Source organism: Symsagittifera roscoffensis, chromosome 3 (genome assembly GCF_963678635.1).
Source record: "Symsagittifera roscoffensis chromosome 3, txSymRosc1.1, whole genome shotgun sequence".
Classification (NCBI taxonomy): domain Eukaryota; kingdom Metazoa; phylum Xenacoelomorpha; order Acoela; family Convolutidae; genus Symsagittifera; species Symsagittifera roscoffensis.
In genome coordinates, this window is record NC_087064.1 from 16,513,198 (window position 1) to 16,540,078 (window position 26,881).

At 35.4% G+C, this 26,881-nt stretch overlaps 2 protein-coding genes across 2 annotated transcripts in view; one reads left to right on the forward strand and one right to left on the reverse strand.

The window, feature by feature from the left end:
- The window catches only part of LOC134842330 (uncharacterized), a 405,874-nt gene that overhangs the window by 123,385 nt on the left and 255,608 nt on the right, over positions 1-26,881 (forward strand). The window lies entirely within an intron of this gene.
- On the reverse strand, positions 7,073-8,302 carry LOC134841905 (N-acetylneuraminate lyase-like). The gene has a single exon (XM_063857976.1). It carries the CDS (start codon positions 8,195-8,197, stop codon positions 7,235-7,237), a length of 963 nt encoding a protein of 320 aa, XP_063714046.1. The 5' UTR covers positions 8,198-8,302; the 3' UTR covers positions 7,073-7,234.

Genomic DNA, 26,881 nt, shown 5'->3' on the forward strand with positions numbered 1-26,881 from the left:
AGTAGGATTTAGATGCGATGTGAGGGGGTGAGATTTTAAAATTATGGTTATACGTAATGTGGGGTGAGATGGGAGTTGGAAGATGGGGGGTTGGGTGTGATTCAATAAAAATCGTGATGCAGAATTTTTTGTAAAATTTTTGTAGTCAGTTCAGGTGCTTTTTTTCACGTACGATTTAAGGAAAGCTTGTATAGCCTGTGTTTTAGTTATCCAAGAAAAAAGCATTAATTTGATTGTTTTTTGAAAGATTTTCATTTCACTTTTGGGGAAATAGTTAAAATGTGCAAAACTTACAATCAAAATTATTATGAAATTTTTTAGTACAAAAAGAAATAAATGCATTTAAAAGATCGCAGTCTTCTGTTTGGTCTTGGTGATTTTTTTGTTGGTTTTTTCACGGTTTGACTTGTTTTTTTTTCAGTTCAATTCATTTCTTTTGTTAAAAGGAAATCAAACTCCTTAATTGAACAGCAAAAGTGTATAGGTCACGATGAACGTGACCGACTTCTACTTTCGAAAGTGGAATTGAATTTAAAGATTTCCCAGATGAATAAAAAATTTACCTATTGATCCATTTTTTTTTCAAATTGAGTTAACTTTATCAAAAATGTCAATCATGAACTGTTCTTGAAATTGAAAGAGCTTCAAGGCCATATATTTTGTCTTTGAATTTCGAAATTTGAAGTTTTTTCAAAAAACAAATCATTTTTTTCCTATTTCCTTGCGTTCATGACATTTTTTCGGCACTGTTGAGAATTTTTTTTTCCAGTTTTTTACTTATTTTTTGTGTCCCTTGTTTTTTTCTTTTTTCTTTAAACAGTAGGATTTAGATGCGATGTGAGGAGGTGAGATTTTAAAATTATGGTTATACGTAATGTGGGGTGGGATGGGAGTTGGAAGATGGGGGGTTGGGTGTGATTGAATAAAAATCGTGATGCAAAATTTTTTGTAAAATTTTTGTAGTCAGTTCAGGTGTTTTTTTTTCACGTACGATTTTAGGAAAGCTTGTATAGCCTGTGTTTCAGTTATCCAAGAAAAAAGCATTAATTTGATTGTTTTTTGAAAGATTTTCATTTCACTTTTGGGGAAATAGTTAAAATGTGCAAAACTTACAATCAAAACTATTATGAAATTTTTTAGTACAAAAAGAAAATATGCAATAAGTAAAATCATTTTTTTCCTATTTCCTTGCGTTCATGACGTTTTTTCGGCACTGTTGAGAATTTTTTTTCCAGTTTTTCACTTATTTTTTGTGTCCCTTGTTTTTTTCTTTTTTCTTTAAACAGTAGGATTTAGATGCGATGTGACGAGGTGAGATTTTAAAATTATGGTTATACGTAATGTGGGGTGGGATGGGAGTTGGAAGATGGGGGGTTGGGTGTGATTGAATAAAAATCGTGATGCAAAATTTTTTGTAAAATTTTTGTAGTCAGTTCAGGTGCTTTTTTTCACGTACGATTTTAGGAAAGCTTGTATAGCCTGTGTTTCAGTTATCCAAGAAAAAAGCCTTAATTTGATTGTTTTTTGAAAGATTTTCATTTCACTTTTGGGGAAAGTTAAAATGTGCAAAACTTACAATCAAAACTATTATGAAATTTTTTAGTACAAAAAGAAAATATGCATTTAAAAGATCGCAGTCGACTGTTTGGTCTTTGTGATTTTTGTGTTGGTTTTTTTACGGTTTGACTTGTTTTTTTTTCAGTTCAATTCATTTCTTTTGTTAAAAGGAAAGCAAACTCCACAATCGAACAGCAAAAGTGTATAGGTCAGGATGAACGTGCCCGACTTCTACTTTCGAAAGTGGAATTGAATTTACAGATTTCCCAGTTGAATAAAAAATTTACCTATTGATCCAGTTTTTTTTCAAATTGAGTTAACTTTATCAAAAATGTCAATCATGAACTGTTCTTGAAATTGAAAGAGCTTCAAGGCCATATATTTTGTCTTTGAATTTCGAAATTTGAAGTTTTTTCAATAAACAAATCATTTTTTTCCTACTTCCTTGCGTTCATGACATTTTTTCGGCACTGTTGAGAATTTTTTTTCCAGTTTTTTCTTTATTTTTTGTGTTCCTTGTTTTTTTTTCTTTAAACAGTAGGATTTAGATGCGATGTGAGGGGGTGAGATTCTAAAACTATGGTTATACGTAATGTGGGGTGGGATGGGAGTTGGAAGATGGGGGGTTGGGTGTGATTGAATAAAATTCGTGATGCAGAATTTTTTGTAAAATTTTTGTAGTCAGTTCAGGTGCTTTTTTTTCACGTACGATTTTAGGAAAGCTTGTATAGCCTGTGTTTTAGTTATCCAAGAAAAAAGCATTAATTTGATTGTTTTTTGAAAGATTTTCATTTCACTTTTGGGGAAATAGTTAAAATGTGCAAAACTTACAATCAAAACTATTATGAAATTTTTTAGTACAAAAAGAAAATATGCAATAAGTAAAATCATTTTTTTCCTATTTCCTTGCGTTCATGACGTTTTTTCGGCACTGTTGAGAATTTTTTTTCCAGTTTTTTACTTATTTTTTGTGTCCCTTGTTTTTTTCTTTTTTCTTTAAACAGTAGGATTTAGATGCGATGTGAGGAGGTGAGATTTTAAAATTATGGTTATACGTAATGTGGGGTGGGATGGGAGTTGGAAGATGGGGGTTGGGTGTGATTGAATAAAAATCGTGATGCAAAATTTTTTGTAAAATTTTTGTAGTCAGTTCAGGTGCTTTTTTTCACGTACGATTTTAGGAAAGCTTGTATAGCCTGTGTTTCAGTTATCCAAGAAAAAAGCATTAATTTGATTGTTTTTTGAAAGATTTTCATTTCACTTTTGGGGAAAGTTAAAATGTGCAAAACTTACAATCAAAACTATTATGAAATTTTTTAGTACAAAAAGAAAATATGCATTTAAAAGATCGCAGTCGACTGTTTGGTCTTTGTGATTTTTGTGTTGGTTTTTTTACGGTTTGACTTGTTTTTTTTTTCAGTTCAATTCATTTCTTTTGTTAAAAGGAAAGCAAACTCCACAATCGAACAGCAAAAGTGTATAGGTCAGGATGAACGTGACCGACTTCTACTTTCGAAAGTGGAATTGAATTTACAGATTTCCCAGTTGAATAAAAAATTTACCTATTGATCCATTTTTTTTTCAAATTGAGTTAACTTTATCAAAAATGTCAATCATGAACTGTTCTTGAAATTGAAAGAGCTTCAAGGCCATATATTTTGTCTTTGAATTTCGAAATTTGAAGTTTTTTCAATAAACAAATCATTTTTTTCCTACTTCCTTGCGTTCATGACATTTTTTCGGCACTGTTGAGAATTTTTTTTCCAGTTTTTTACTTATTTTTTGTGTTCCTTGTTTTTTTTCTTTAAACAGTAGGATTTAGATGCGATGTGAGGGGGTGAGATTCTAAAATTATGGTTATACGTAATGTGGGGTGGGATGGGAGTTGGAAGATGGGGGGTTGGGTGTGATTGAATAAAATTCGTGATGCAGAATTTTTTGTAAAATTTTTGTAGTCAGTTCAGGTGCTTTTTTTCACGTACGATTTTAGGAAAGCTTGTATAGCCTGTGTTTTAGTTATCCAAGAAAAAAGCATTAATTTGATTGTTTTTTGAAAGATTTTCATTTCACTTTTGGGGAAATAGTTAAAATGTGCAAAACTTACAATCAAAACTATTATGAAATTTTTTAGTACAAAAAGAAAATATGCAATAAGTAAAATCATTTTTTTCCTATTTCCTTGCGTTCATGACGTTTTTTCGGCACTGTTGAGAATTTTTTTCCAGTTTTTTACTTATTTTTTGTGTCCCTTGTTTTTTTCTTTTTTCTTTAAACAGTAGGATTTAGATGCGATGTGAGGAGGTGAGATTTTAAAATTATGGTTATACGTAATGTGGGGTGGGATGGGAGTTGGAAGATGGGGGGTTGGGTGTGATTGAATAAAAATCGTGATGCAAAATTTTTTGTAAAATTTTTGTAGTCAGTTCAGGTGCTTTTTTTCACGTACGATTTTAGGAAAGCTTCTATAGCCTGTGTTTCAGTTATCCAAGAAAAAAGCATTAATTTGATTGTTTTTTGAAAGTTTTTCATTTCACTTTTGGGGAAAGTTAAAATGTGCAAAACTTACAATCAAAACTATTATGAAATTTTTTAGTACAAAAAGAAAATATGCATTTAAAAGATCGCCGTCGACTGTTTGGTCTTTGTGATTTTTGTGTTGGTTTTTTTACGGTTTGACTTGTTTTTTTTTCAGTTCAATTCATTTCTTTTGTTAAAAGGAAAGCAAACTCCACAATCGAACAGCAAAAGTGTATAGGTCAGGATGAACGTGACCGACTTCTACTTTCGAAAGTGGAATTGAATTTACAGATTTCCCAGTTGAATAAAAAATTTACCTATTGATCCAGTTTTTTTTCAAATTGAGTTAACTTTATCAAAAATGTCAATCATGAACTGTTCTTGAAATTGAAAGAGCTTCAAGGCCATATATTTTGTCTTTGAATTTCGAAATTTGAAGTTTTTTCAATAAACAAATCATTTTTTTCCTACTTCCTTGCGTTCATGACATTTTTTCGGCACTGTTGAGAATTTTTTTTCCAGTTTTTTACTTATTTTTTGTGTTCCTTGTTTTTTTTTTCTTTAAACAGTAGGATTTAGATGCGATGTGAGGGGGTGAGATTCTAAAATTATGGTTATACGTAATGTGGGGTGGGATGGGAGTTGGAAGATGGGGGGTTGGGTGTGATTGAATAAAATTCGTGATGCAGAATTTTTTGTAAAATTTTTGTAGTCAATTCAGGTGCTTTTTTTCACGTACGATTTTAGGAAAGCTTGTATAGCCTGTGTTTTAGTTATCCAAGAAAAAAGCATTAATTTGATTGTTTTTTGAAAGATTTTCATTTCACTTTTGGGGAAATAGTTAAAATGTGCTAAACTTACAATCAAAACTATTATGAAATTTTTTAGTACAAAAAGAAAATATGCATTTAAAAGATCGATCGCATACAGGAATGATCTAAGCTATTTTTTGATACGATTGAGAAATAAAGTTAAGTCTATGAATTTGTGACCCGACAGTTCAGCAAAATCAGTGTTAATATTCACTATCCGGTTGAAAAGAAAGTAAGACAAGACTGCTCGTATCAGGGCGAAGCCCTGAATGTTCGGACTGCCTTTTAAAGTTTATGGAGCAGTAATAGCATGAAAAAATTAATTGTAATACAAATAAAACGAAAATTAAAATAAAATTGAGATATTTTTGTAAAATCATCCCCGCACACGCCATATAAAGTTCAAAGTAATAACTTCCGCTCCTAGTAAAAAATAAATTATGGCAATTAAGCTTCCTTCAACCAATTTGGAACGATTTCTATGACAAATCAAATTGCGTTAATAGCGCGAAATATATTGCGCGTTAATTGTCCCAAATTGGCTAAAATGGCATTCTTTAAACCCCCATAATTTTACGAAAAATGATCACAGGTGAAATATTTTTTTCAAATTTATGCTCAGGAAAACACTACCTTTTGAATGATATAAAAAAAACTCCGACAAAATTGGCTTGATAAAAAGTCGAAATTTGTCTGAAGAAAAAAACCACCCCGAGCACAAATATTCCGTTACTTTCGTTACGAAAGTCGGAACAAAAAGTCATTTCTTAACAAGCTCTGTTTCTTTAAATGATTCCGCTTCTATAACCTCGTAGAAATCGCCTAGATTTCTGTACGTTATTAAATTATCGAGATGTAAGCAAGTCGAAGAGAATAATGAAATCTAAGATCCCTTTCACTTAGTTGGTGGAATACTACAATCGAATCTGATTAAGTCAGCCAATCCTTGTAAAGCTTTAGCCGGTAGCACCATTTAAGACCAATGTAATTAGTTCTCGAAAATTCGAAGAATCGTGATATCGAAGAACCACAAAGGGTAACTTAGAGACCATGCACGAGTTTCTCACCTCTGTGGCCAAATGATTCTATCTTGATGTACAGTTAGGGATAGTGGAAAGGAAGATTTATTTGTAGCATTTGTAGTTTGCACTTTTAAAAATTTCGATCCCTTTTTTCCCTGAATTTCCGACGTTTGTAACCATCGAGATGAAAAGTTATCAATTGCCGATCAAATTCAAGAATAAGTTTAAATTTTTGCGATGAAATCAGTTAACGAAAAATCGGATTGCTTTTTCAAACTTTCCTTAGATCAGATAAGGTATTGGAGGAGACGATTCGTTAATTGCATTGATGAATTTTAGAAAGGAAAGCGACATGAAGATTAATTCCACATTTCCTTTTCTAACTTTATACCAAGTGATTTATCCATGAACTGTTTTATGATGAAGTTTTTTTCATGATAAATAATCATCTCATTTTTTTCTATTTTTGAACAATTAGCAGGTTCTTTTTAAAGAAACATGAGTTAAGTATCCTGTTAAGCTTGGGTGCACAGTTTAAGAGTTAAGTGCCTAGCGCTGGTACTAGGCAGACAGCACTTTTTTAATATAAAATTTCAATATTAATTAATTTGGCTGTGCTCGCTGGATAATTGAAACTTAAAAGCGTACCAATCAATTGTTTGTCTCTTCAAGAAGTGAAAGAAGAAACACAGCATTTTAAATGACGTATTTGTTGGTTAATGACGACATTGATTGATCATTTGCGCGTCAAACCGCAACAATGATAAGGGGACTTCCTCTCATTGTTTAAAACCTTGCTCATCAGGCGGGTGGGCGCAGGGAGAACTGCTTTTATTTCCCGCGTCATTTTGCTTCCTGTTTCTCCTTCTGCTGACGTCACAGAGTGAACAAATTTGAAATGGAAATGGACACGTACTTGACGACGATTATTGGCCGAACCATTTTTGAGTTCGCTTAATTAAAAAAGTTAGTTTGTTAGTTACTTCTTTTCATTGAAACGAAACCTCTTTCAAGATTTCGAAATTTTGTGCGTCAAAACGAGGTCTATTAATTTTTTTTTGGATTACTCAAAATATTTCCTTATGATCGGATAGTTGAACTGTAAGATATAACTGAACTGATGACGAAATAGATTTTGCATTCCCTTTTCATCCTAACTCTCAGCAAAATTGACTATTCATTTTATTATTTTTGATCGAAATGCAACTTACACTTTTATTTTAATTTATTTAAATTATCAACTCAATATTACCTGCCTTTTTATATAATTCAAACAAGCATCAAACTTGAAGATCAGGTAAGACTTTTTGAAAAGCAGTCTGAGTTTTATAACAAGTCTCCAAACTCTTTGAAGAGGCATTCGGTCAATTTTTCTGCCAGCTGATAGTCTTCCTGTACTAGAAAGGGGAAGTTAACGGGACCGAGATCCAAGCCATATTTGAGCTTCATGATCCTATTGGTAGCTGTGCGCAAGGTCAGCTTAAGATACCCTTCTGATGAGATCATTCGGGTAGCATCAAACAATCGCCTTGCAAGTTCTTGAGCTTCATTTATTTCTCCACTCGAAAACAGAGACAGAAGCTCGCAATGTTTTTGACAAAATAAATTCCCGGTCGCACAAATAAAGTGCTTGAAACCCAAAGCGCATGCTGCAAATATTTTTTCATCATTGCCAATTCCAACGTCAAGTTTCAGTTGAGTGAAAATCTCGAAAGCGTCGATGAAATTAGTTGAAGTATATTTGACGCCAACAAAATTTGGAATTTGAGCTTTAACTTCTTTCAAAATTGGGAGTAGATCGTTGAAAAACTGTGGGTTTGTGGCACCTTGAATGTTGTAAAGCATGAGGGGTGTATTTGGGAGGGCGTAGCTGACTCTGACCAAGTACTGCAGCATGTGTTGAGGGGTTTGGGGTGAGTGGTGGGGGAAGGAGGGGAAGGTGACTGCCACTGCACTTGCCCCCCTCTCGGTCGCATGTGTTCCCAGTGCCACCAGATCCTCCCACACGGGGCTGCCAATGTGAACAATGACGTGTTCGAATTTGTTTGTCACTGATGGGGTCAGCCATGCCTCCTGTATACGCAGTCGCTCCCCCACACTCAACACCGAGAAGTCCCCCGTCGTCCCGCAAACAAATACGCCGCGAGCTCCGTTGCTGCTCAGATAATCGGCGTACCTTTCGATTTTAGAACAATCGATTTCCACAGTACCTGGTTGATTCTCAGATTCTGTTTTGTAAGTTGCTAGAACGGCAACATTTAACCCTTGCATATGCGTGTATGGCTTCATAATGGGTTTATTTCAACCGAGATGAAATTCTGATTTCGATGCAACTTGGAATACTGATCAGAAAAACTGGACTGGCTATTGTGTAAATGAAAGTTTCCTATTCAGTGGATTTCGAACTTGACCAATTGATAGCTTATCTGGTTTCCTGGTTTCTTGTCAGTTATACTTAGCTTTTGACCGATTGTTTGCCATTAGCGTGATTGCATCGAGGCCTTGTTAAATTAGAATGATAAGGTATCATAAGTGTGCTGTGAGCTGAATTTCTTGTTACTTAACATCATGTATAAATGTTTTGTTTTGTGTTAACTAACAGGTACTGAGAAATTCATAACCCTATTAAAATTATTTAGGATTAATATCATCAGCATCATCGTTTTTTTTTTTCTGGCATGAATTACTTTTTTTTCAAAGATTTTGATCAAGGAGAACCATTAGAGCGCGCTTTTGATTGAAGAACATGAAGTTTAATTAAAACATTTAATTTTCACATTGTAGGTGACCATTTTTCTTCTCAAACTTGACATCGTGCCAGTTCATTCGGGCGATGTGTTTTTCGTGCTTGGGGGGGGGGGGGTGGGGTGGTGAAGCAATGAGCTTAGATTACCTTAGAAATGGGTAATTTTTAAGCTACGGGGGTTTAGCGCGCGCCGAAAAAACGCAATTTTTTGGTCAAACATTTTCAATAAATGCCCTAAAACGCTTTTTTTGGCTTGTTTTTCTTAAATTTGTGGCCGAAACAGTGTCTTTTTACTGATTTGGGAGAGCTCAGAAAATCATTTTGGTCGACCAAAAAAAGTCGACAAAATTATTGAACATTTTTTTAAAATCCTCCCTTTGAGAAAATCTTTGATCCGCCCCAGATTGCAATGCATCCTCATATTATCACATTGAAGCCTTTTTGAGTGTTGATTTGAGCTACAAATAAAAACGATTTTGGTCCTCCGAGTGTCGAGAAAATACGGTTGGAATTTTTCCCGACTTTGTTGATTGGCAATACTAATTATTTTGCGATTTACCATTTTAAGCATTTCAAGAGACTAAGTTATGTATGATGATGTATCTTGATTAAATTTTTGTTCCGACCATATGAAAATGAGGAACTTTGTATTCCGGTGTGTTTCAGGTTTTGTTTCTTTTTTTTGATGTTCTCGCAAAATCAGGTTCCGCAAATAATATCGGAATGGGTCGACTGATATATCATAATAAAGCCCTTATAGAACCCATGTTGAGAAAAACAGGTTTTTTTTTGAGTTTTATTCCAATTTTGAGCGAGTGAAGCGATCGAGTAACGTTCGTTACTAATAAATATTGGCCATTCAGGCTAAAAAAAACTTGATTTTACTAAAAATAAAATCAGCTTTGAAAGCTTCATGAAGCGCTCTCTTGGCCATAAAAATTTTATGCAAATTTAATTTTTTTTTGTGCAAAACAAGAAAAAATTTAAGAAACTTTTTTTTTCATTTTTTTTTTCATTTTTTTGTTTTTTACTTTTTGAAGACAATTGTTGTTTTTTATGCCTATTTCGCTAACTTTCTAAATGTTCTATAATCCCCTCACGAAAATGTAACGACGCTATTTAAAAAAAAACTCATAAAAACATAACTATTTTCCTTGAAAATGTCTTTAATAATTCTGATTGTATTCTTATCGAGCTGTCAAAGACTTAGAAATGTGTCAAGGTTGTTCTCACTTTTTTTTTTCGATTCGACAAAATTGAGTTTTTTCAGTTTACTAATGCTCGCTTAAGATTGTATTTTATGACTACACCAAACGCTACAATGTCGACAGAAAAGCCAGATTTATATTTGAAACCGATCGAAGGATTAATTGTTGCAACGCTGAACCCGCATAGTTTAAATGAAACAGGAGGAACGGTTTTGGACTTCGCATGTGTTGAGCAATACGCCGATTATCTGAGCAGCAACGGGGCTCGCGGCGTATTTGTTTGCGGGACGACGGGGGACTTCTCGGTGTTGAGTGTGGGGGAGCGACTGCGTATACAGGAGGCATGGCTGACCCCATCAGTGACAAACAAATTCGAACACGTCATTGTTCACATTGGCAGCCCCGTGTGGGAGGATCTGGTGGCACTGGGAACACATGCGACCGAGAGGGGGGCAAGTGCAGTGGCAGTCACCTTCCCCTCCTTCCCCCACCACTCACCGCAAACCCCTCAACACATGCTGCAGTACTTGGTCAGAGTCAGCCACGCCCTCCCAAATACACCCCTCATGCTGTACAACATTCAAGGTGCCACACCCCCACAATGTTTTACTAAATTTTGCGACTTCCTTAAAATATTGACTGAATCAGAGGAAGTCCCAAATTTGAGAGCTGTGAAGTACACCTCGGCAAATTTCATCGATGCATTTGAAATTCAGAACTCTTTTGACAATATTCAAGTTTGTTTCGGCTGTGATGAAATGATATTTCCAGTACAAGTCGCTGGATTGAAATCGTTCATCGGGTCTACGTACAATATTTTTGGACGCAGCTGTACTGCAATGTGTAAGTTAGTCAAAGAATCTAAAATTGACGAAGCGAGAAAAATCTACCAGCAGGTATTCGAGGCAATTCGCCTTTTGACCTCGGAAGGATTTTTTATGCTGAATTTGAGAGTCACTACCAACAAGCTTGTGCAATACCGTAAGAAGCAATTTTCTTTGGGAAATATTACTAAATTTAATTTTACAACCAGCGAAGATGTAAATATAGCAGAAAAACTGTCCGATAGAGTGTTAAAAAATTACATGGACATTCTGAATTTATAGACTCAATTTTGCATGTTTTAATAGTCAAATATTATTGTTGTAACTTATGTTCTTTTTTTTTGTTCCGACTTCCGAAGACAATGGAATATTCATGCTCGGTGTGCTTTTTTATTCAGTCAGTTTTCGCCGATCGAAATAATAGTTTTCGACAAAAAAATATACCCTCTTGAAGATATCGACTTCCTGAGTCCAAATTAAAAAAGATTTTTACCCCCGATCATTTTATATAATTCTGGGTGTTCGAAAACTGCCAAATTGGCCATGTTCTGGACTAAATTATGCGCTCTTCGAAGAATTTAATCATATTGCTGAGATCGTAACGAGAATTGTTTATGCGTGGCGAGTTATCCCGCAAAACAAAATCGTTCAAAATTGAATTGAGGCTAGCCAATTGGTCGTTTTAAATTCGTACGGCTCAAAATTTTACACCCTGATTTCACAGGTTTTCTTTTCCCAAAAACTATTCGATATGAATTAAGGGACAGTCTGAACATTCAGGGCTTTACCTTGATATAGGTGCATTCTTGTTTTTTATCTAAAATACTTTAACTAAAATCATCCACCTGCAATACAGTTTTAACCTACACAACATTTCTGCATCTTAAAAGGAATGCGGAGGACTTTTTTCATTTTATGATCCCAAAAGGAGGAAGGAAACTTGATCTTCATTTTTTCTTCCAATAGTAAGTTTATGAAATGGTAGACATATCTAATTGAACTATTTTAGCAAAAATTGATTTTAATAGAGAGGGTATATGATAACAAGACTGCTCGTATGTCATAACAAATACCTGAATGTTCCGACTGCCCTGTAGCTGGTCTTGAATCGAACTGTCCCTTTAACTAGTATCGTTTTTGTTAAGTAAAATTTTGTACTGCCAATATCAAATATAAGGGCTAAAATTCAATGTTGAACGATTAATTCAATTCAATTTGGAACGATTAATAGTGCGGTTAATTTGCCACGCATAACTTTTTCGCGTGTTGAAAGTATTATTCGAGCAGCGCTGCCATCTGCAATTTAGTTTAGTGCAAGCATACTTGCTCGGCAATTCGAAAATTTCTGGATCAATATCCATACGTTGCTAACTACTTTCTCCGTAAAATTAGGCAGAAAATAAAAAAAACTTTTCAGAAAATAAAAAAACCTTTTCAGTCATATATGTTCCCCACTTTTTTCTAAAGTCAAATCAACAAGGTCGCACGTATATCAGGAGAGCCGTGAATAATCCGTCTGCCGCTTAATTGGTCTCAAGTGTTTTGTATTGAAGAATCTCCAGTAATCCAGGTAATTATACGATCAGTTAGCTTGCCGCAATCAAATTTGGAACGCTTTTGAGTGCGGGATAATTCGTCTCGCATAAATAGTTAGCATTAACGTCATTCATAAGATCTTCGAAGCGCGCATAAGAATGTATAAAACATGGCCCAGTTGGCAGTTTTCTTAAATGAAGTCCCATTTATACCAAAGTTCATTTGTACCAAAATGAAAAATTGGTCTAATTTGTGCCAACATTATTCAAGTCGATTTCTGAATGGTCGAATTGTGAGCCAACGAATTATTACATTAATTTTCTACTGTTCAAAAAGAAGAAAACGAAGCTGCAGAATAGTGACCCCGCAATGGTGCCAACGGGCTGCGAACTTGCCAACAGAGGGTAGGACTCTATACGAAAATAAGGGGTCTAGGACAACAAGCCGACGAGACTTCAAGCCGAAGGGAACTCAGGCCGAAACTTAAACAGATATAAACCTCAAAACAATTTTGTTCCATCTGTAATTTAGGCCATAATGGCTCAAGTTAAGGCCATAATGATCTATAGGCCATAATGATTTTTAGGCTATAATGAATTTATGGATTTTTAAATGAATAAATTATAAATATAAAAAGCGCCTCCAACAATGTTTTACGTTTTACCGTTCTTAATCATCAATTAGAGGCTTATATTTCATGAAAAAAAAACCAAAAACTGGTGAAGAAAGGTCATGAAATTGAGTAAGTTTTCAGACCAGTCTTCAACTCAATCTTATTTAATGACTTTTGAGAATAATTTCGGCTTGCAGTCCCTAATTTTACGTTTCGGCTTGAAGGCTCGTCCGCTTGATGTCCCGTACCCGAACGTAAGAGCCAGTTATGGCGCAACGCGCGCGTAGCGCGCCCACTGGCGACCGTAAACCAAGAGCTTAAAATAGTCGGCTTAGTAATCTTTGGCCAATTGAATATTTGGTACCAACTTGATTGATTTTTTATTTTGGTACAAATAGGACTGATTTATCATTTTGGTACTTGTGAATACCCACTTTTTCTAACTCTCAGAATTTGACAAAAAAAAGGTGCGGAGTTAAATTATCTTATATCATTCGAACTCAGGTAGTTGATATATTCAGTAGGGTATAGAACATGTTTCGTTTTTATCATTTTGATCGGCTGGATTGGTCTGTATAAAAAACATGCCAAGCATTTTTATTTTCCTCACTTACTTCGAAAGTCGGAAAAACAAGACTGCCTGAATGTTCTATATGCCCTTCCAAGTATCTGAAGTAGTTTTGGTTAAAAAAGATAAATTTCAAAAACATTTTACTTAAAATTTCATTTTTTTGCAAGTCTTTAACGATGTCAAATACTAAGTGATATATTTTGGTTAGAACAGCGCGTTATTTGGGCCAATTAATTAGCTCAATTCATTCCGGATTAATTTTGAGAAGGCTTAATTTGCTGCTTACGCAGCGCGTTGATAGAAAACTGGTAAATAGCGCTTTAATTATCGCACATTGGGCAAAGTAGTCCCGAATTGAAAGCCTCATTACCTATGAAAAATGATCAGAGACAAAATTTGGTTTTTAATTTTGAGCTAAGGTCATCAATATTTGTCAGAATAAGTAAAAAAAAATTTCGCAAAAATTGCTGATCAAGTAATCGAATTTCGTCTGAAGAAAAATCATCCCGATCGGAAATGATCCGTCACTTTACCGCAAAAACATCTTTGCACTTTTTTGCGGTAAAAATTTAGAAATTTTTTTTAATACGCCCACAACCTCGCGAAACTAGTAGATCAGCCGTTGGCCTGGAAAATAGTTGCATTGCAACTGGAGGTTCAGACTTTGAAAGTAAATCATAATTGTTCCGATTTTCGATACAAAAGTAACGGTATATTTGTGCTCGGGGTGGGTTTTATTCCTTCAGACAAATTTCGACTTTTTAACTAGTCATTTTTGACGGAGTTTTTTTATATCATTCGAAAGCTATTGTTGTCCTGAGCTTAAATTTGAAAAGATATTTCACCTGTGACCATTTTTCGTAAAGTTATGGGGGTTTAACGATTGCCATTTTGGCCAATTTGGAACAATTAACGCGCGATATATTTCGCGCGAAAGCGGGGCTTTAATCCGCCTTAGAAATCGTTCCAAAATGGTTCAAGAAAGCTTATATGTCATAATTGATATAATAATATGAGCGAAATCTATCTATTTGTACTTTATATGGCGTGTGGGGGGATGATTTCCATAAAAAAATTCAAATTTTAGAAAAAAAAAATTCATTTTATTTTATTATATTTAATTTTTTTTGTTATTACTGCTCATGAAACCTCAAAAGGCATTCGGAACATTCAGGGCTTCGCCCTGATACGACCAGTCTTGTTTTATTTTTATACTTTTGCGGCCGTCACTTTAGAAACTACGCCGCTTTAATCGCTCTGTTGACATCTAAAATGCCAAAAAAGACCAAGTGAACAAATGGTCATTGTCTGTGAACAAAAATCAAATCTGCTTGTGCTCAGATGTAAAATAATTACGAAGCTAGATAAATTTACATGAATAAACGACTGGTGTGCTGCATAAAATTTGAGAAGGTGCTGTATGCTGAAAATACTACCAGTATTTTTTGAGCTTTGAACTAAAGCAACCTCAGTTATTGACATGTTTTAAACCAAATTAAGAAGCTGGTTCTAAACTATACAACAAATTTGTCGATTTGCGTAAATAATTCCGTTGATCACACTCGATTAAGTCATTGAGTTATTTTTAGCGTCATCTTTCTTGCATACATATTATTATTTCCTTTTCATAATTTTTAGTCTATTCTGGTATAATTTACAATAAATACCATCATGTGTCGCAAGACTGTTCACATACGTGAAACAGAACGTTAGGTGTTCAGATATCCGTATTTTGTCCTTTGTTTTAGTCATTCGATCAAAAGGTTTGCCAATAAAAGAGAAAGCTAAAAAAATTACCTAGATCAGATCTCAGCTTAAGTTTCCGTTTACAATCTACCGTAATTAAAATATGCCTTTCCTGGAATGGTTAGCAAGTCTTGGCGAAGTTTGCAGGGCAGAACGAAATTCAGTCTGCTCGAAACGGAAATGCTTATTTGTTTCATCCTCCGAAGAAAAACCAACTAAAGCTGACTGTATGGCTTCGACAAGTGACAAGAAAATTTCTACATTATCAAATCAGCTACCTAAAAGAAACTGGGACGATAATGTAATATGGTACATTTATTAGACTTTAGCTGCAATTTGATGTCCGTTATTTTGTTTTTTAGTTTTTAATCAATAGCGTTGCAGAATAGATTTAATGTAGTTTTCAAACGTTTTGTTTCCAAGACGATTACAAAAAAGCATAGAAAAGTAAGGATCCTGTAGTTTCAATTGTTGATTAAGCAATTGTCAGACCACCAAATTCTCTGAAACACTGTTCCGTTTTTTTTAACTCAAACTGATCGACTGCAAAAGGCACGTCGGATGTCGCCAAGCTGTATATCATAACTTATGCCAGTAGAGCTAGTAATCGGGTCAAAAATTTCCATTTCGATTCTGTTTTTATGGGTGGTTTCGAAAATTGGACTTCCGCTACAATACCATTTTTGGAGACTTATGTGACTTTTTTTCCTTTATGAAAGCAATTAGCATACTACTCGCAATATTCTACACTTTTTCTGGTTTTAACAGCGTGGACTGAGATGCCGAGATAACAAAATAGCCGACGTCTAAATAGCTTCGGATTGAATAGAAAACGGCTGATACTGATAGAAAAGCGTCATCAACTTTTGAAATGTCTTCAAACTCCAAAAATGTATAGATGACTGCGGTGCCAAAATGAAACCACGGGTACTCGTTTAGAAATTTAGTCCCGTGCTTTTTGAGGAGTCTTATTTAAAAAAACTAGCTTAGAAGAGTGGTACCACTGAAACATTTAAAATCTAGGCGGAAAGTAATTTTAAATTAGTTGGCTGCTGAAAATATACTGTTATATCGAAATACTGTGCTACAGGCAAGGCGAACCTGCTATTACTTGTGCTTTTTGGGATATTAGTATGATGGGATATTTGTATGATTTTGTTTCTGATTTAAAAAAAAATCTCAAATTTCAAAAAATGCAAACAAAAAATTTAGGTCAGTAACTGCTTGATTTTATTGCAAATGGATGAAAGATACCTTTTTTCGTTATTCACGCTTAGACTCTTCTTTCACCCTCACCTCCGCTAAAAAAAAATTGAACAAATGAAAAACTATTTATATTTTTTTTGCCAGTGATGTTTTTGCTTGATTGTGCATGTTTAACCAAAATCGCTACTAAAATGGTATCTACTTAAAACTCTGCACCCCTATGAATAAATACAGTAAATCAGTACTGAGCTTTCTATTAAGAATTCTAATTTTGCTGCATTCTGATTGGTCGAAAATTCGACTAAGTTAACCTATTTAACAATCTCCCCCTTTTCTGAAAATGGGGGAGGGGGATATTGTTAAGTAGATCCCCAAAATGGTATCAATACATCAATCGTTTGGTTTTAGGCTTGTTTTTGCGTGCAAACAGAAATCGCGATTTTTAAGTTGCACTGACATGTTTCATCTTTTTTCCCAGAGTTTAGAAAAATAGGACCAAAACACTTTTTGCTCTTTAGAGTTTTTTATAACAAAAAAATTCGAAAGTCACACACTGTTTTGTTTTAGTGTCAATTAATTGAAAAATAATATTTCTTTTACTATTGTTCTGACTTTCGAGGAAAACGGAAAATTAATGTTTGGGGTCGTTTTTTATTCATTCAGTTTTCGGCGATCAAAATATAACTTTTTAACGTAAAGTTTTTGTACTCCCATTGAAGATATCCACTCCGTGAAGTCAAATTAAAAAAGATATTTTACCTCCAATCATTTTTTGCAAAGATTTAGTAGTTTGAAATTGGCAATTTGTCCATGCGCTGGACTAATTGATAGGCGTTTTGAAGATTTTATTTATAATGCTGAAAGCGTAACGCGAATAACTTATGCGTGGCGAGGTATCCCACACTACAAAATTGTTTCAAAATGAATTGAGACTAGTAATTGGTCGTATTAATTTCGTATGACTCAAGTTTTTACTATTTATCTTTGATTTTGTCCTAAAGTTATAGTTCTTCACTATTCGATATGGATTAAGGGGCAGTCAGAAAATTCAGGCAAAAAATCTAATTACAATTTAAAGTTTAACTTTTGTTACATTCATTGTTGTCCGAGTGATGAATACTGTGCAGTGGTTCCTACCTAATTTTGATAATGTTTGCTGTGATCTGCGTAATTTTTTGAAACTAGATAGACAGAAGGTTAAAAAGGTAATGTACATTTCCTTGATAACAATACTGTCATAATGAGCTGAACATTACCTGACGCATACTGTTTAAACCTCTTTTTAATTTTACAAAGCTCATAAAAAAACCTCTAAAATGTAAATCTTAGGTATTTTTTTTAATATTCGGCCCTAATTTCATCGTTTTATTAGTTTGAAAGTTTGATCATATTGCTTGATTTAGATTGGATGAAATTAAAAAATGCGAATAAATCTGAAGCTTAATTTCAAACATATTATCTCATTCAAAGTTTTGGTAATTTCGGGTCGCATAACAGAAAGAACCTCAAATTTTATTCAAGTGGGCTAAAAAACTTAGTAGACTACAATTTTTACCGCTTGAACTCATATTATTGTGAATTTTTTAGCAATAAAAAACGTTTGAGCTTGATTAAAAAAAGAAACTAAGTTAATAAAAAATATATATCTGAATCCTGAATTTTAAAAATTGAATGCAAACATTTTGTTGTGTCGAGACTAAAATGCAATGAAAACGATGTTGCAACAGAATAATTTTCCACTCTACATTTCCAAAAATATGTTGATAAACCAAGTTAACATTCTTTGTTCTGACTTGGTTCTGAGTTCCAATTTTAGCCAATCAGCAGCTCTCAGCAAATTTAATTTGAACGCTGGGGTGGAGGATGTTAACTTGGTCAATCCGTGGGGTAGGATGTTAACTTGATCCTAATTTATTTGTTTTCATGTTGTCGTTGCGTTGATTATTGTGGTTGAAACACTCATGCACCACTGAAACGGCGCAGAGACAATTCGGCCAAAGACAATTCAGCCAATTTGAAATTCAGACAATTCAGCCAAAAATATACAGACAATTCAGCCTGAGACAATTCTGACAGTTTTACAAAATGCTAGATTCGAAAGAAAAATATCGGAATCGGAGTTATTTCTCGGTTTAAGGTCGCCGGTGGGCGCGCTACGCGCGCGTCGCCGCTTCGGGGCGATAACCGGCTCTAAATTTCGTATAGAGTCCTACCCTCTGTTGGCAAGCTCGCAACACGTTGGCGCGACTGCGGCGGTCACTATTATTGGCTGAATTGTCTCTGGCTGAATTATCTGTATAATTTTGGCTGAATTGTCTGAATATCAAATCGGCTGAATTGTCTTTAGCCGAATTGTCTGGACGCGCACTGAAACAAATTCAAGCAATATATAATGTCCCATGCTGGAAAATGTCACTTCCCTTGCCGCCTGAAAATAAAACAATTTGGTAAAATAGAAACTTCTGCTCGGATGACCACTTTGCGTTTTTGTAACACAAAAAGTTGAAAATAGCTGAGATAAGTTTAAAGACGGACATTGGTTCCAAATAATCCAAAAAACTTAAATTTTCAAATTTATTGTAGCCAGAGACGGATCTAAAGGGTTTTTCTCGAGCAGGGGGGGGGGAGAGTTTCAAACTTTTTTTTGCGCTTTTGTCCTTTTTTTCGGTCGATCAAGTTGATTTTCCGAGCACTCCCAGAACACTATTAAGACCCAATTTTGGCTGCAGGCAAACTTTAAAAAAAAGCAGGTAAAAAAGCTACAAAGCAGGCTTGGTTTTCGGACTAAAATGGATGTCATAAACTAATACCAAAAGGAGGACCCGTAGGGGCTAGTGAGGAGGTCGAATCCCTGAGAGGGCGCCCCCTTCTAAATCCGCACCTGATTATAGCTTTGGAAGTGTTTGATCTTTTAAGTAACTACAAAAGACTTTTGAGTAATTTTTTTTGTTATTGATTTGAACGAACCTGCCGTATGTTAGTTGAAATTATTGGAAATGCAGCCATGAAATAAAAACTGTACTGCATTGTTAAGCATAAGAATTAGCGTTTTTAAGATATTTCTATGATTTTGTAATGTCTTAACATGTTCAAAATTTTTTGTTCTGTAGCATTCTCCAAAATTTTTGTTCTCTAGCATTTTCCGGATGTTTAACATTAAACACTTAATAGAAGCTTTTTACTTATTTTGATTTGCGCGAAAATTGATCCCAAATAAACAAAGATATGCAAAAACTAGAGTTGTTTCGGTGATTGAATGTTTGTCGCTTCAATATCTTGCTTGAACATACTTTTGAACCAAAATAGTGCCATTTTTTATTCTACTTCAATAGCTTGCTGGAATCTACTTCTTAAATCGGTTTTCGACAAATATCATTTGTTAGGCGAGCTATTTAAGCGATGAGTTTTTGAACTATTTTCATGCTAGTTCATAGATTGAACCGATTTGTCAGTTTTCAAAATCTCAAAAAAGGTGTTGCTGCAGGTTAAATTGTTGTAGAAAATGAATCTGTCCAGACAATTTTCTGGTAAAAATTAACGATTAATGTCTAGCCATCAAGTCAAATCGAGATTTTTTGCTTGCAGAAATATATTACTAAAGTTGCAATCGACCAAAATAACATACTTTCCGCGTTCAGTTAATCAATGCGTTCAGTTAAACACTGTTAAAGTTTCGTGCAATAGGAAAAAATTAATTTTAAGAAAAATTATAGTTTGAAAAATATAATGATAGCTTTAAATGATTAGCTTTAAAAAGCTTGAAAAAGTTCTTTCAATGGCTTTATTTAATTACGAGAAGTTTCGTTGCAGCCTATTTGTTACATGAAAATTTGAAACACTTTCATTTGTTTTGATTTTGAGACATATTTTAATGGGAATGAAAGGTAAAATCAGCCAGCTATTCAAGCGATAAACTTTGCAAGAGTTACTTTTTTTTGAGGAAGTTGTTAAAATTTTGAAGCAAAGTTTTCAGGCGACGGAGTTTGATACGATGTAAAACGGTAGCAATAACGATAAGTTTTTCGAATTAGCGTAATAAATCAGTCAAACGTTTGCATATTTCGAGTTTTTTAAGGGCTTAAATTGACTCGCAAAAACTGGCGTTTGCTGCAAGCTATTCAATAAAGGTAGATTTGAAACATTTTTGGGTTCTTTTAATTAATTCAGTTAGTTGATTAAAATTCAAAGGTTGGTTGAGCAAACTATTGAAGCAAAATAGTTTAGTAATATTTCAATTGATTTTGACTGTTTTCCCTTAAACTGATTTTGATTTTGCAAAATCAAAAACTCAGCTTAGTCGTTTCTATTTGTTTTTCCGTTTAGCTAGTTGGCTTTGTTTGCTCTATCGTAACTGATGGTTTTATTGACCTTGCCGAAGCAACACATAAGAAATGTGTTTGAGGCGTATTCTAGATTGGGGAACCTGTTTATTTGCTGTCTCTTGTATCACAAAAGTACCGTCTCCTGTCTAGTTATAAAAAATTATATAAAAATTCTAAAATTATATATAAAATTTTTACAAATGTAAATTGTAAAATACATATGTCTGTGATATATGAAAATACATATGTCTGTGATATATAAATTATACATATTTAATTTACCTAAGCAAAGATCTTAAATTCAAACTTATAGACTTCGTTTTCAGGGAATCTTCTAAATTTTTCATCCTTTTTGTTCAAACCTTGTCGCTGAGAAATTTTGTTAATCCTTGTCCTTCTCTGTAGGATCTTCTAATCACTTCATCGAAAGTGTTAGTTAAAAAGCATACAATCAGCAATGCTTAAGTCTTTAAGTAGCGTCTATTTTGAAATTTACGTGCCAGATAAGATAAAACTTCTAAGAAATTACACCTAAGTTGATTATAGCATTAGTAAGTAAATGGTACAGTACATGATTTTTCTGTCAATTTAGTGAAAAAAAGCAGCATAAAGGATCAGAACCTAAAAGGGTATAGATATAATGATCACTAAATCATAATGAGAGTATAGATGGGCAATGTTGACATAAATTTAGAACAGAGACAGCAGTGGAAAAGTAAAGTTGGCTCTCGGGGAGAATCAGAATTTTAGAATTGCTAGAGAGCCGGCACAAAAAATGCGCTGAAAATAAGAATTGCGAAATAGATCGTGGATTTTTAAATTGAAAAGATTCTACCATATATACCTCTGTATTAAACTGAAGACTTTCCTGTTTACTGTAATTATTCAAATCAAATTAATCTAGCAAGTTTTGTTCAGTTGAGATTAGCCGACCAAGCCACACTTAGAGGGCAGCAGCAAAATACAATTAGGAGTGTCGGGCCTTCAAATTTTAATTCTTTGGCATTATGGATAGTACTGAGTCCGCTATCACAAAGTACCTAAAGGAGACTTGCTGTGGTGAACTTCACTGATTTAGAATACGTTTTCAAGAAGATAAATCCCTGAAATCCATATTGGTGCCCATGGATGTGCCTTCAACTAGATTGTAGTTGCACTTGTAAGTTAAGTGATCAATTGAGATAGAAGATCAGGATAGACAAGTGATTGCAGAAGCTGCTGTTGTTGGTATAAATGCACTGGACTGGCAGCAGATGTATTGGGATTGGAACGATGCGACCACATCATTTTACATTGAGCAGTTTTAGGAATTAAGCAGATTGGAGGAAGCATTTTGGTTGTCTGGTGGATGGCAATTGATGGGACATTGTAAAAGCCAGAATGGTACTGCCAACGTGTCTGACAGGTTGGGCGTTGTACGAAATCACAAGTATGTCGACTCAATTTGTGAGCGAAATGAGGACTTTCCTGAACCAACGCTGCCCAGGATGTTGAACTATCTGGATCAGCAGTTGATGCAATTCCGGTTTTAAAGAACAACTTGGGGATAATTCAATAACCTCATGCAAGGAGAAATTTTTTAGAGAACATCCAAGACGGATAGAATTTTAACAAGATGTGGCAAATGGTACCATAGATGTTCAGGCGAGTGATTATAGCCATTCTGAGCAGTTCATCGAAGTTGAGCTCGAGGAGCTGCTCTTACGGTAAAACAAGCATACTGCAACCAGCCAGTAAGCAGAGCGCTGGGCCTGGAGTTGGTGAGATAGACAAGCTAGAAACAAGGATCTCGAGCAGGAAACAAGATATGACTTCTCTTTTTTTTATCGGATTAGAACCGATACCTGACCAGGCTAATTTAGGCAACAGAAATCGCAATGGACAAACCAGCAATGAGCAACAACCTGGATCCAATTTTAGGAGTCTTCAGATAGGTGCTGATCAGAAGGTTGACTATCTGGTGAGTGCCCATATATATCGTCTGGCTCCAATACAAAATGTGATTGCTATGATGATCACGTTTGTAAAATCATTCGTTCCTACTTCCCACTCAGAAAACTTACACCAACAGGACGCAACACAATGACCCAGGCAAACAATTGTTACAAACATCGGTAAAAATTGTCAAAATATCAGCACAATTAGAGAGGGAGTTTTAGTGCGAATAACTAAGCTGCTAGCGGCAGCTGATTTTTTTGTGGAACTCATGTCAATATGCATGTGATTGCCCTAAAAACCACTAGATCCGTTAAACTACGGAGGGTCGGAGCAAAAAGTGCGTATCATGAATGTGTTGTCGCAGCCGAACGTAAAGTTGCAAAAACAATTAGGAGAGCATCGTTATCAATCTACATCCGTTAACAAAACCACAATTACTGAACCAATCAGCTGACCGCAGGCCTTGAGTGATTTCAGTTAAACGAAAGCACAAGCAGTCCCAAATCCATCACTCAAGTCTAGTTAAAAAGCAGGCTTTTCTTTTCAAACCTAGTGCGGAGGCCAAATATATACGTCTCTTGATCTTTTGAGTTTCGGGAGGCACGCAAGTAGTCGCATTTGCGGATACCTGTGAAACAGTAAACCTCATCAGGAGTGAGGTCGCGCAGAACCTTGCAATTGTTCAAGCCATGCGACCATACAAAGGAGACATGATGACAGCGGATGAGTCCAGCTGGGAAAGAGGGAACCTCCCAGTACTCATTTGCATCTAGGGAGACATTTGTTTATTCAGAGATACTGAGCTAGTTTTATAGCTTACCCATAGATAGCAGAGTTACAGCTCCTATAAAGTTTCCAACCCATCGAGTTGCCCCGGCAGAGCTATTTATCGTCACGAATGAGGTGGAAAACATGTTGGAAAAAGCAGTGATTCAACTCTTGAAAATTATTTTGCACAAAATTCTCTTGCGCCAATTTCTCTTTGCACAAAAATTCTCTTTGCACAAAAAAAAATGAAAAATGGGCAGTCCTGTGTGGACTAAAGAAAATTGAACTTCTTATCGAAGAAAATCCCTGATAGCTTTTGGTATCCCTGAATTTCATCAAACATTCGATGCATTTTCAAAAAAAAAATTTTTTTTCGTGATTAGGTTTAGGCAGCGGATTTTAGCAAACACCGGTAGCTGAGTGGAACCGACAGAAAACAGCCTGTTTCACTCACGAAGGTAGGCTCAATGATGCCATTTGGATCATATAAGTACCTGAAAACTTTCCAAAGTTTAATGAACGAGTTACTTTCGGGAGCACCTATGGAAGTGAGCATTAGTGTTCCTCGATGAGGTACTGGTTCATAGTCAAACAGAAAACGACCACTCCCTAATTACTGGCAGCTTTTCAGTTGCTGAAAGAAGCCAATAAGAAGCTGAAAATCAAGATATATCACCTTGAGAAGAAGGAAGTTACGTGTCTGAGCCACTGTTCCGAAGGAACTGAACCTGACCCAAAGAGAGTAGAGGCAGTATTAAGTTGGCCGGCTTCGACTACTGTAAGAAGACTAAGATTTTTTTCTGGGTTCTGCATATCCTATCGCCGATTTTTGAGAGACTTTGCGGCAATTGCATGCCCCCTGTCTTCACTTGCCGAGAAAAAGCTGCCCTGCTTTTGGAGCAACCGATGCCATTGTGCCTTTGACCAGTTGAAAAGGAGTGAGTTGGTCACAGTACCAATTATGGAAGTTTAATTCTACAGTGGAGGGAGCTCTTATAGTGGAGTCAGACGCCTCTAACACCGGTCTAGGGGCTGTGCTGCCAAATTTCATGAACTAAACAAAAGTTGTCTAGTTTTTGCTAGCCGTGTCTTATCGAAAACTGAGAGTAACTACACTACATCAAATGCAAAATATATTGACGGCTGTTCAGGCAGTCAAAAAATTATTCCTGTTTTGGGTCCAAATTTTTGGATGGTAACCCGGTAAGAAAGAGGCAGCAATCGGTCCGTGCCCTGAATTGGTTTCGCTTGATGTAGCCTTGCTCAACATTGGTCATCCTCACCAATAGAAACTGCCTTCAATTGCAAAGAAACTGAGGGAGAAGAAAAAAATGTCGCTGGGAACTTTACCAATCAGAGATTGCACATCTGCAGAGGGAAGACAAAACAACCTCTCAAGTTTTCTTTCGGGCGGGTTCAAAAGGCAAAATGTTTGTTTGATCTGCCGTCGCTTGAAGAAAAAAATTGGATCCCAAAAGATCAGCGCTTTTCAGAATGGACCTGAAGTGCTGGCCTACTAACGGAGATGGAATGAGCTGAGCTAGCTTAAGAATAGGGATCCACTACAGTTCAAGAAGATTCTCCAATTAGTAATTGCGGTTACAGGTTGAAAGGAGGTCAGTACTCACTCAAGTGCCTCATAAGTAAGTGGGGGATGTTTTGCGGCCGAAAATTTTTAGCTCGGGTTCTTCAAGATTATAAGTGGCCGACGATCAAACCAGAAAAAAATCAAAGCAGTGGGGGAAAACCAAGTGGGGAAAAACGAGTAGTTGGACTGGATTTAACTTATTTAGCGACCCAATTAAAAAGGATCGGATATCCTGGGGCCGTTGGCTACGGTGACTCGAAAGAGGGCCAAACACATTTTGGTCAAGAGTTAACTGTTTACAAAAAACGCAATTGCAATTCGCAACTCAAATTTTAGGCAATGGATTCACCTAAATCGGCTCGATCGATAGTGGAGTATTGGCTACTTAGGTTTTGAGCTCCAATTATTCTACCTACCAATAGAGGAAAAACCTTAGAGGAAGTAGCAAAATAACCTAAGAAACGTTGCGCTTCTTTGGAATAGACAGTTAACCGATGTGATATTGAATTAATTTGAGGATAACCCTAGGAGATGGGACACAGTGCTATTATACCTCATTTTCGTATACAACAACCCCCCGGTAAACAGATGGCATTCTTTTTTTTTTCAATCTATGGTGGTCAAGAAAAGCAGTATCGAATTGTTATGTTCTACCCGAAGACTCACGACGAAGTATGGATACATGAAAGGTTTGTGGAATGGCTGGCCGGGCAGTCGATGAAACGTTTAGCAGTGCAAGGGAGCTTCTAGGCCCCAAGCCGGTAATGACAAAATGATCAGCGCAGGAAAAGACTTTATAGGGAGCCTTTTTTTTACTGGCTGCGCTGGTGGTTAAAACAATTAGAAAAAAATATTCCTTCATTGGGATGGTATTTTTGTTGTGTTAACCAAATTATGAGAGGTTACCTTCAGAGTTTCAAAGTCTCTCTGCCAAACAAGAGAAGGTTTCTGCTTTTTATGGTACTGAGACCAAACATCAAAGCGGCTCCAAGTGTGTTAGAGAAGCGATACTTGCTTCTCAATCTGTGATTTTCTGCGTTGACCTGGGAATCAGTAATGAAGATAAAGAACTATGAAGAAACAACCATGAAACCGAGCCAGGAGTAAAGCCCAAAAGACACCCATCCAGAATTTTTTTTTAGGATAGCCTTATATCCGAATCCTCTTATGATCATCTCCGGCCGATTGGACCAGCTGAAGAAAGGATTAATACATTTGATAATTACGAGGCCCCGGAACTTGAGAGCAGACAGACAGAAGAAATCAAGACACCGTTTATTGAAGCGGCGGTGTTTGCGAGATTTTTTTTGTTCTACAGAATCTATGCTGCGTTATGTTGCCTTAGGAAAGTGTTTGTCGTATCTTCCAAATTTTGAGCAAACATCTTACTATAATGGATCAGTTTTTCGAAGCTCAAAATTAAGTCCTTTCGAATGCAGAGCCTTTGAATAGCTTTTAGAGATTAAAAAATGGAAACCTTGATTTTCTGATTTTGTTTCTTCATTTTTCAAAACAAAATCGTGAACCTAGAGGTAACTTCAGCAGCAAATTACTTCAATTTTCTCGCCTATTACTTGAACAAGCTTTCTGTTAGAAACAAATAGGTAATGATTTATTGTTTTTGCTTTGATATTGCACTTTTAATCAGATTGGTAAAATAGACCAATTTATTTTTCGATATATTGTGTTAGCTTACGATTTTCCCCCATCTTTTATTCGGCGTTGCCTTTTTACTGTTTAGTGTGAAATGTCTTGAAAAGAATTCTAGTTGCAAGGTTTCACAAAATTAGCTGGAATTAAAATCGGGGTAATTAAAAATACTCATTATATAAACTACGAATATTTGAGGCTGACAAAAACGCTGAAAGAGAATCGCTGATCCTAATAAATCAGTCTTTCATTTAACT

Coding starts and splice junctions, on each gene's coding strand:
- LOC134841905 (XM_063857976.1), bottom strand. CDS start 8,197: ATGAAGCCATACACGCATATGCAAGGGTTAAATGTTGCCGTTCTAGCA.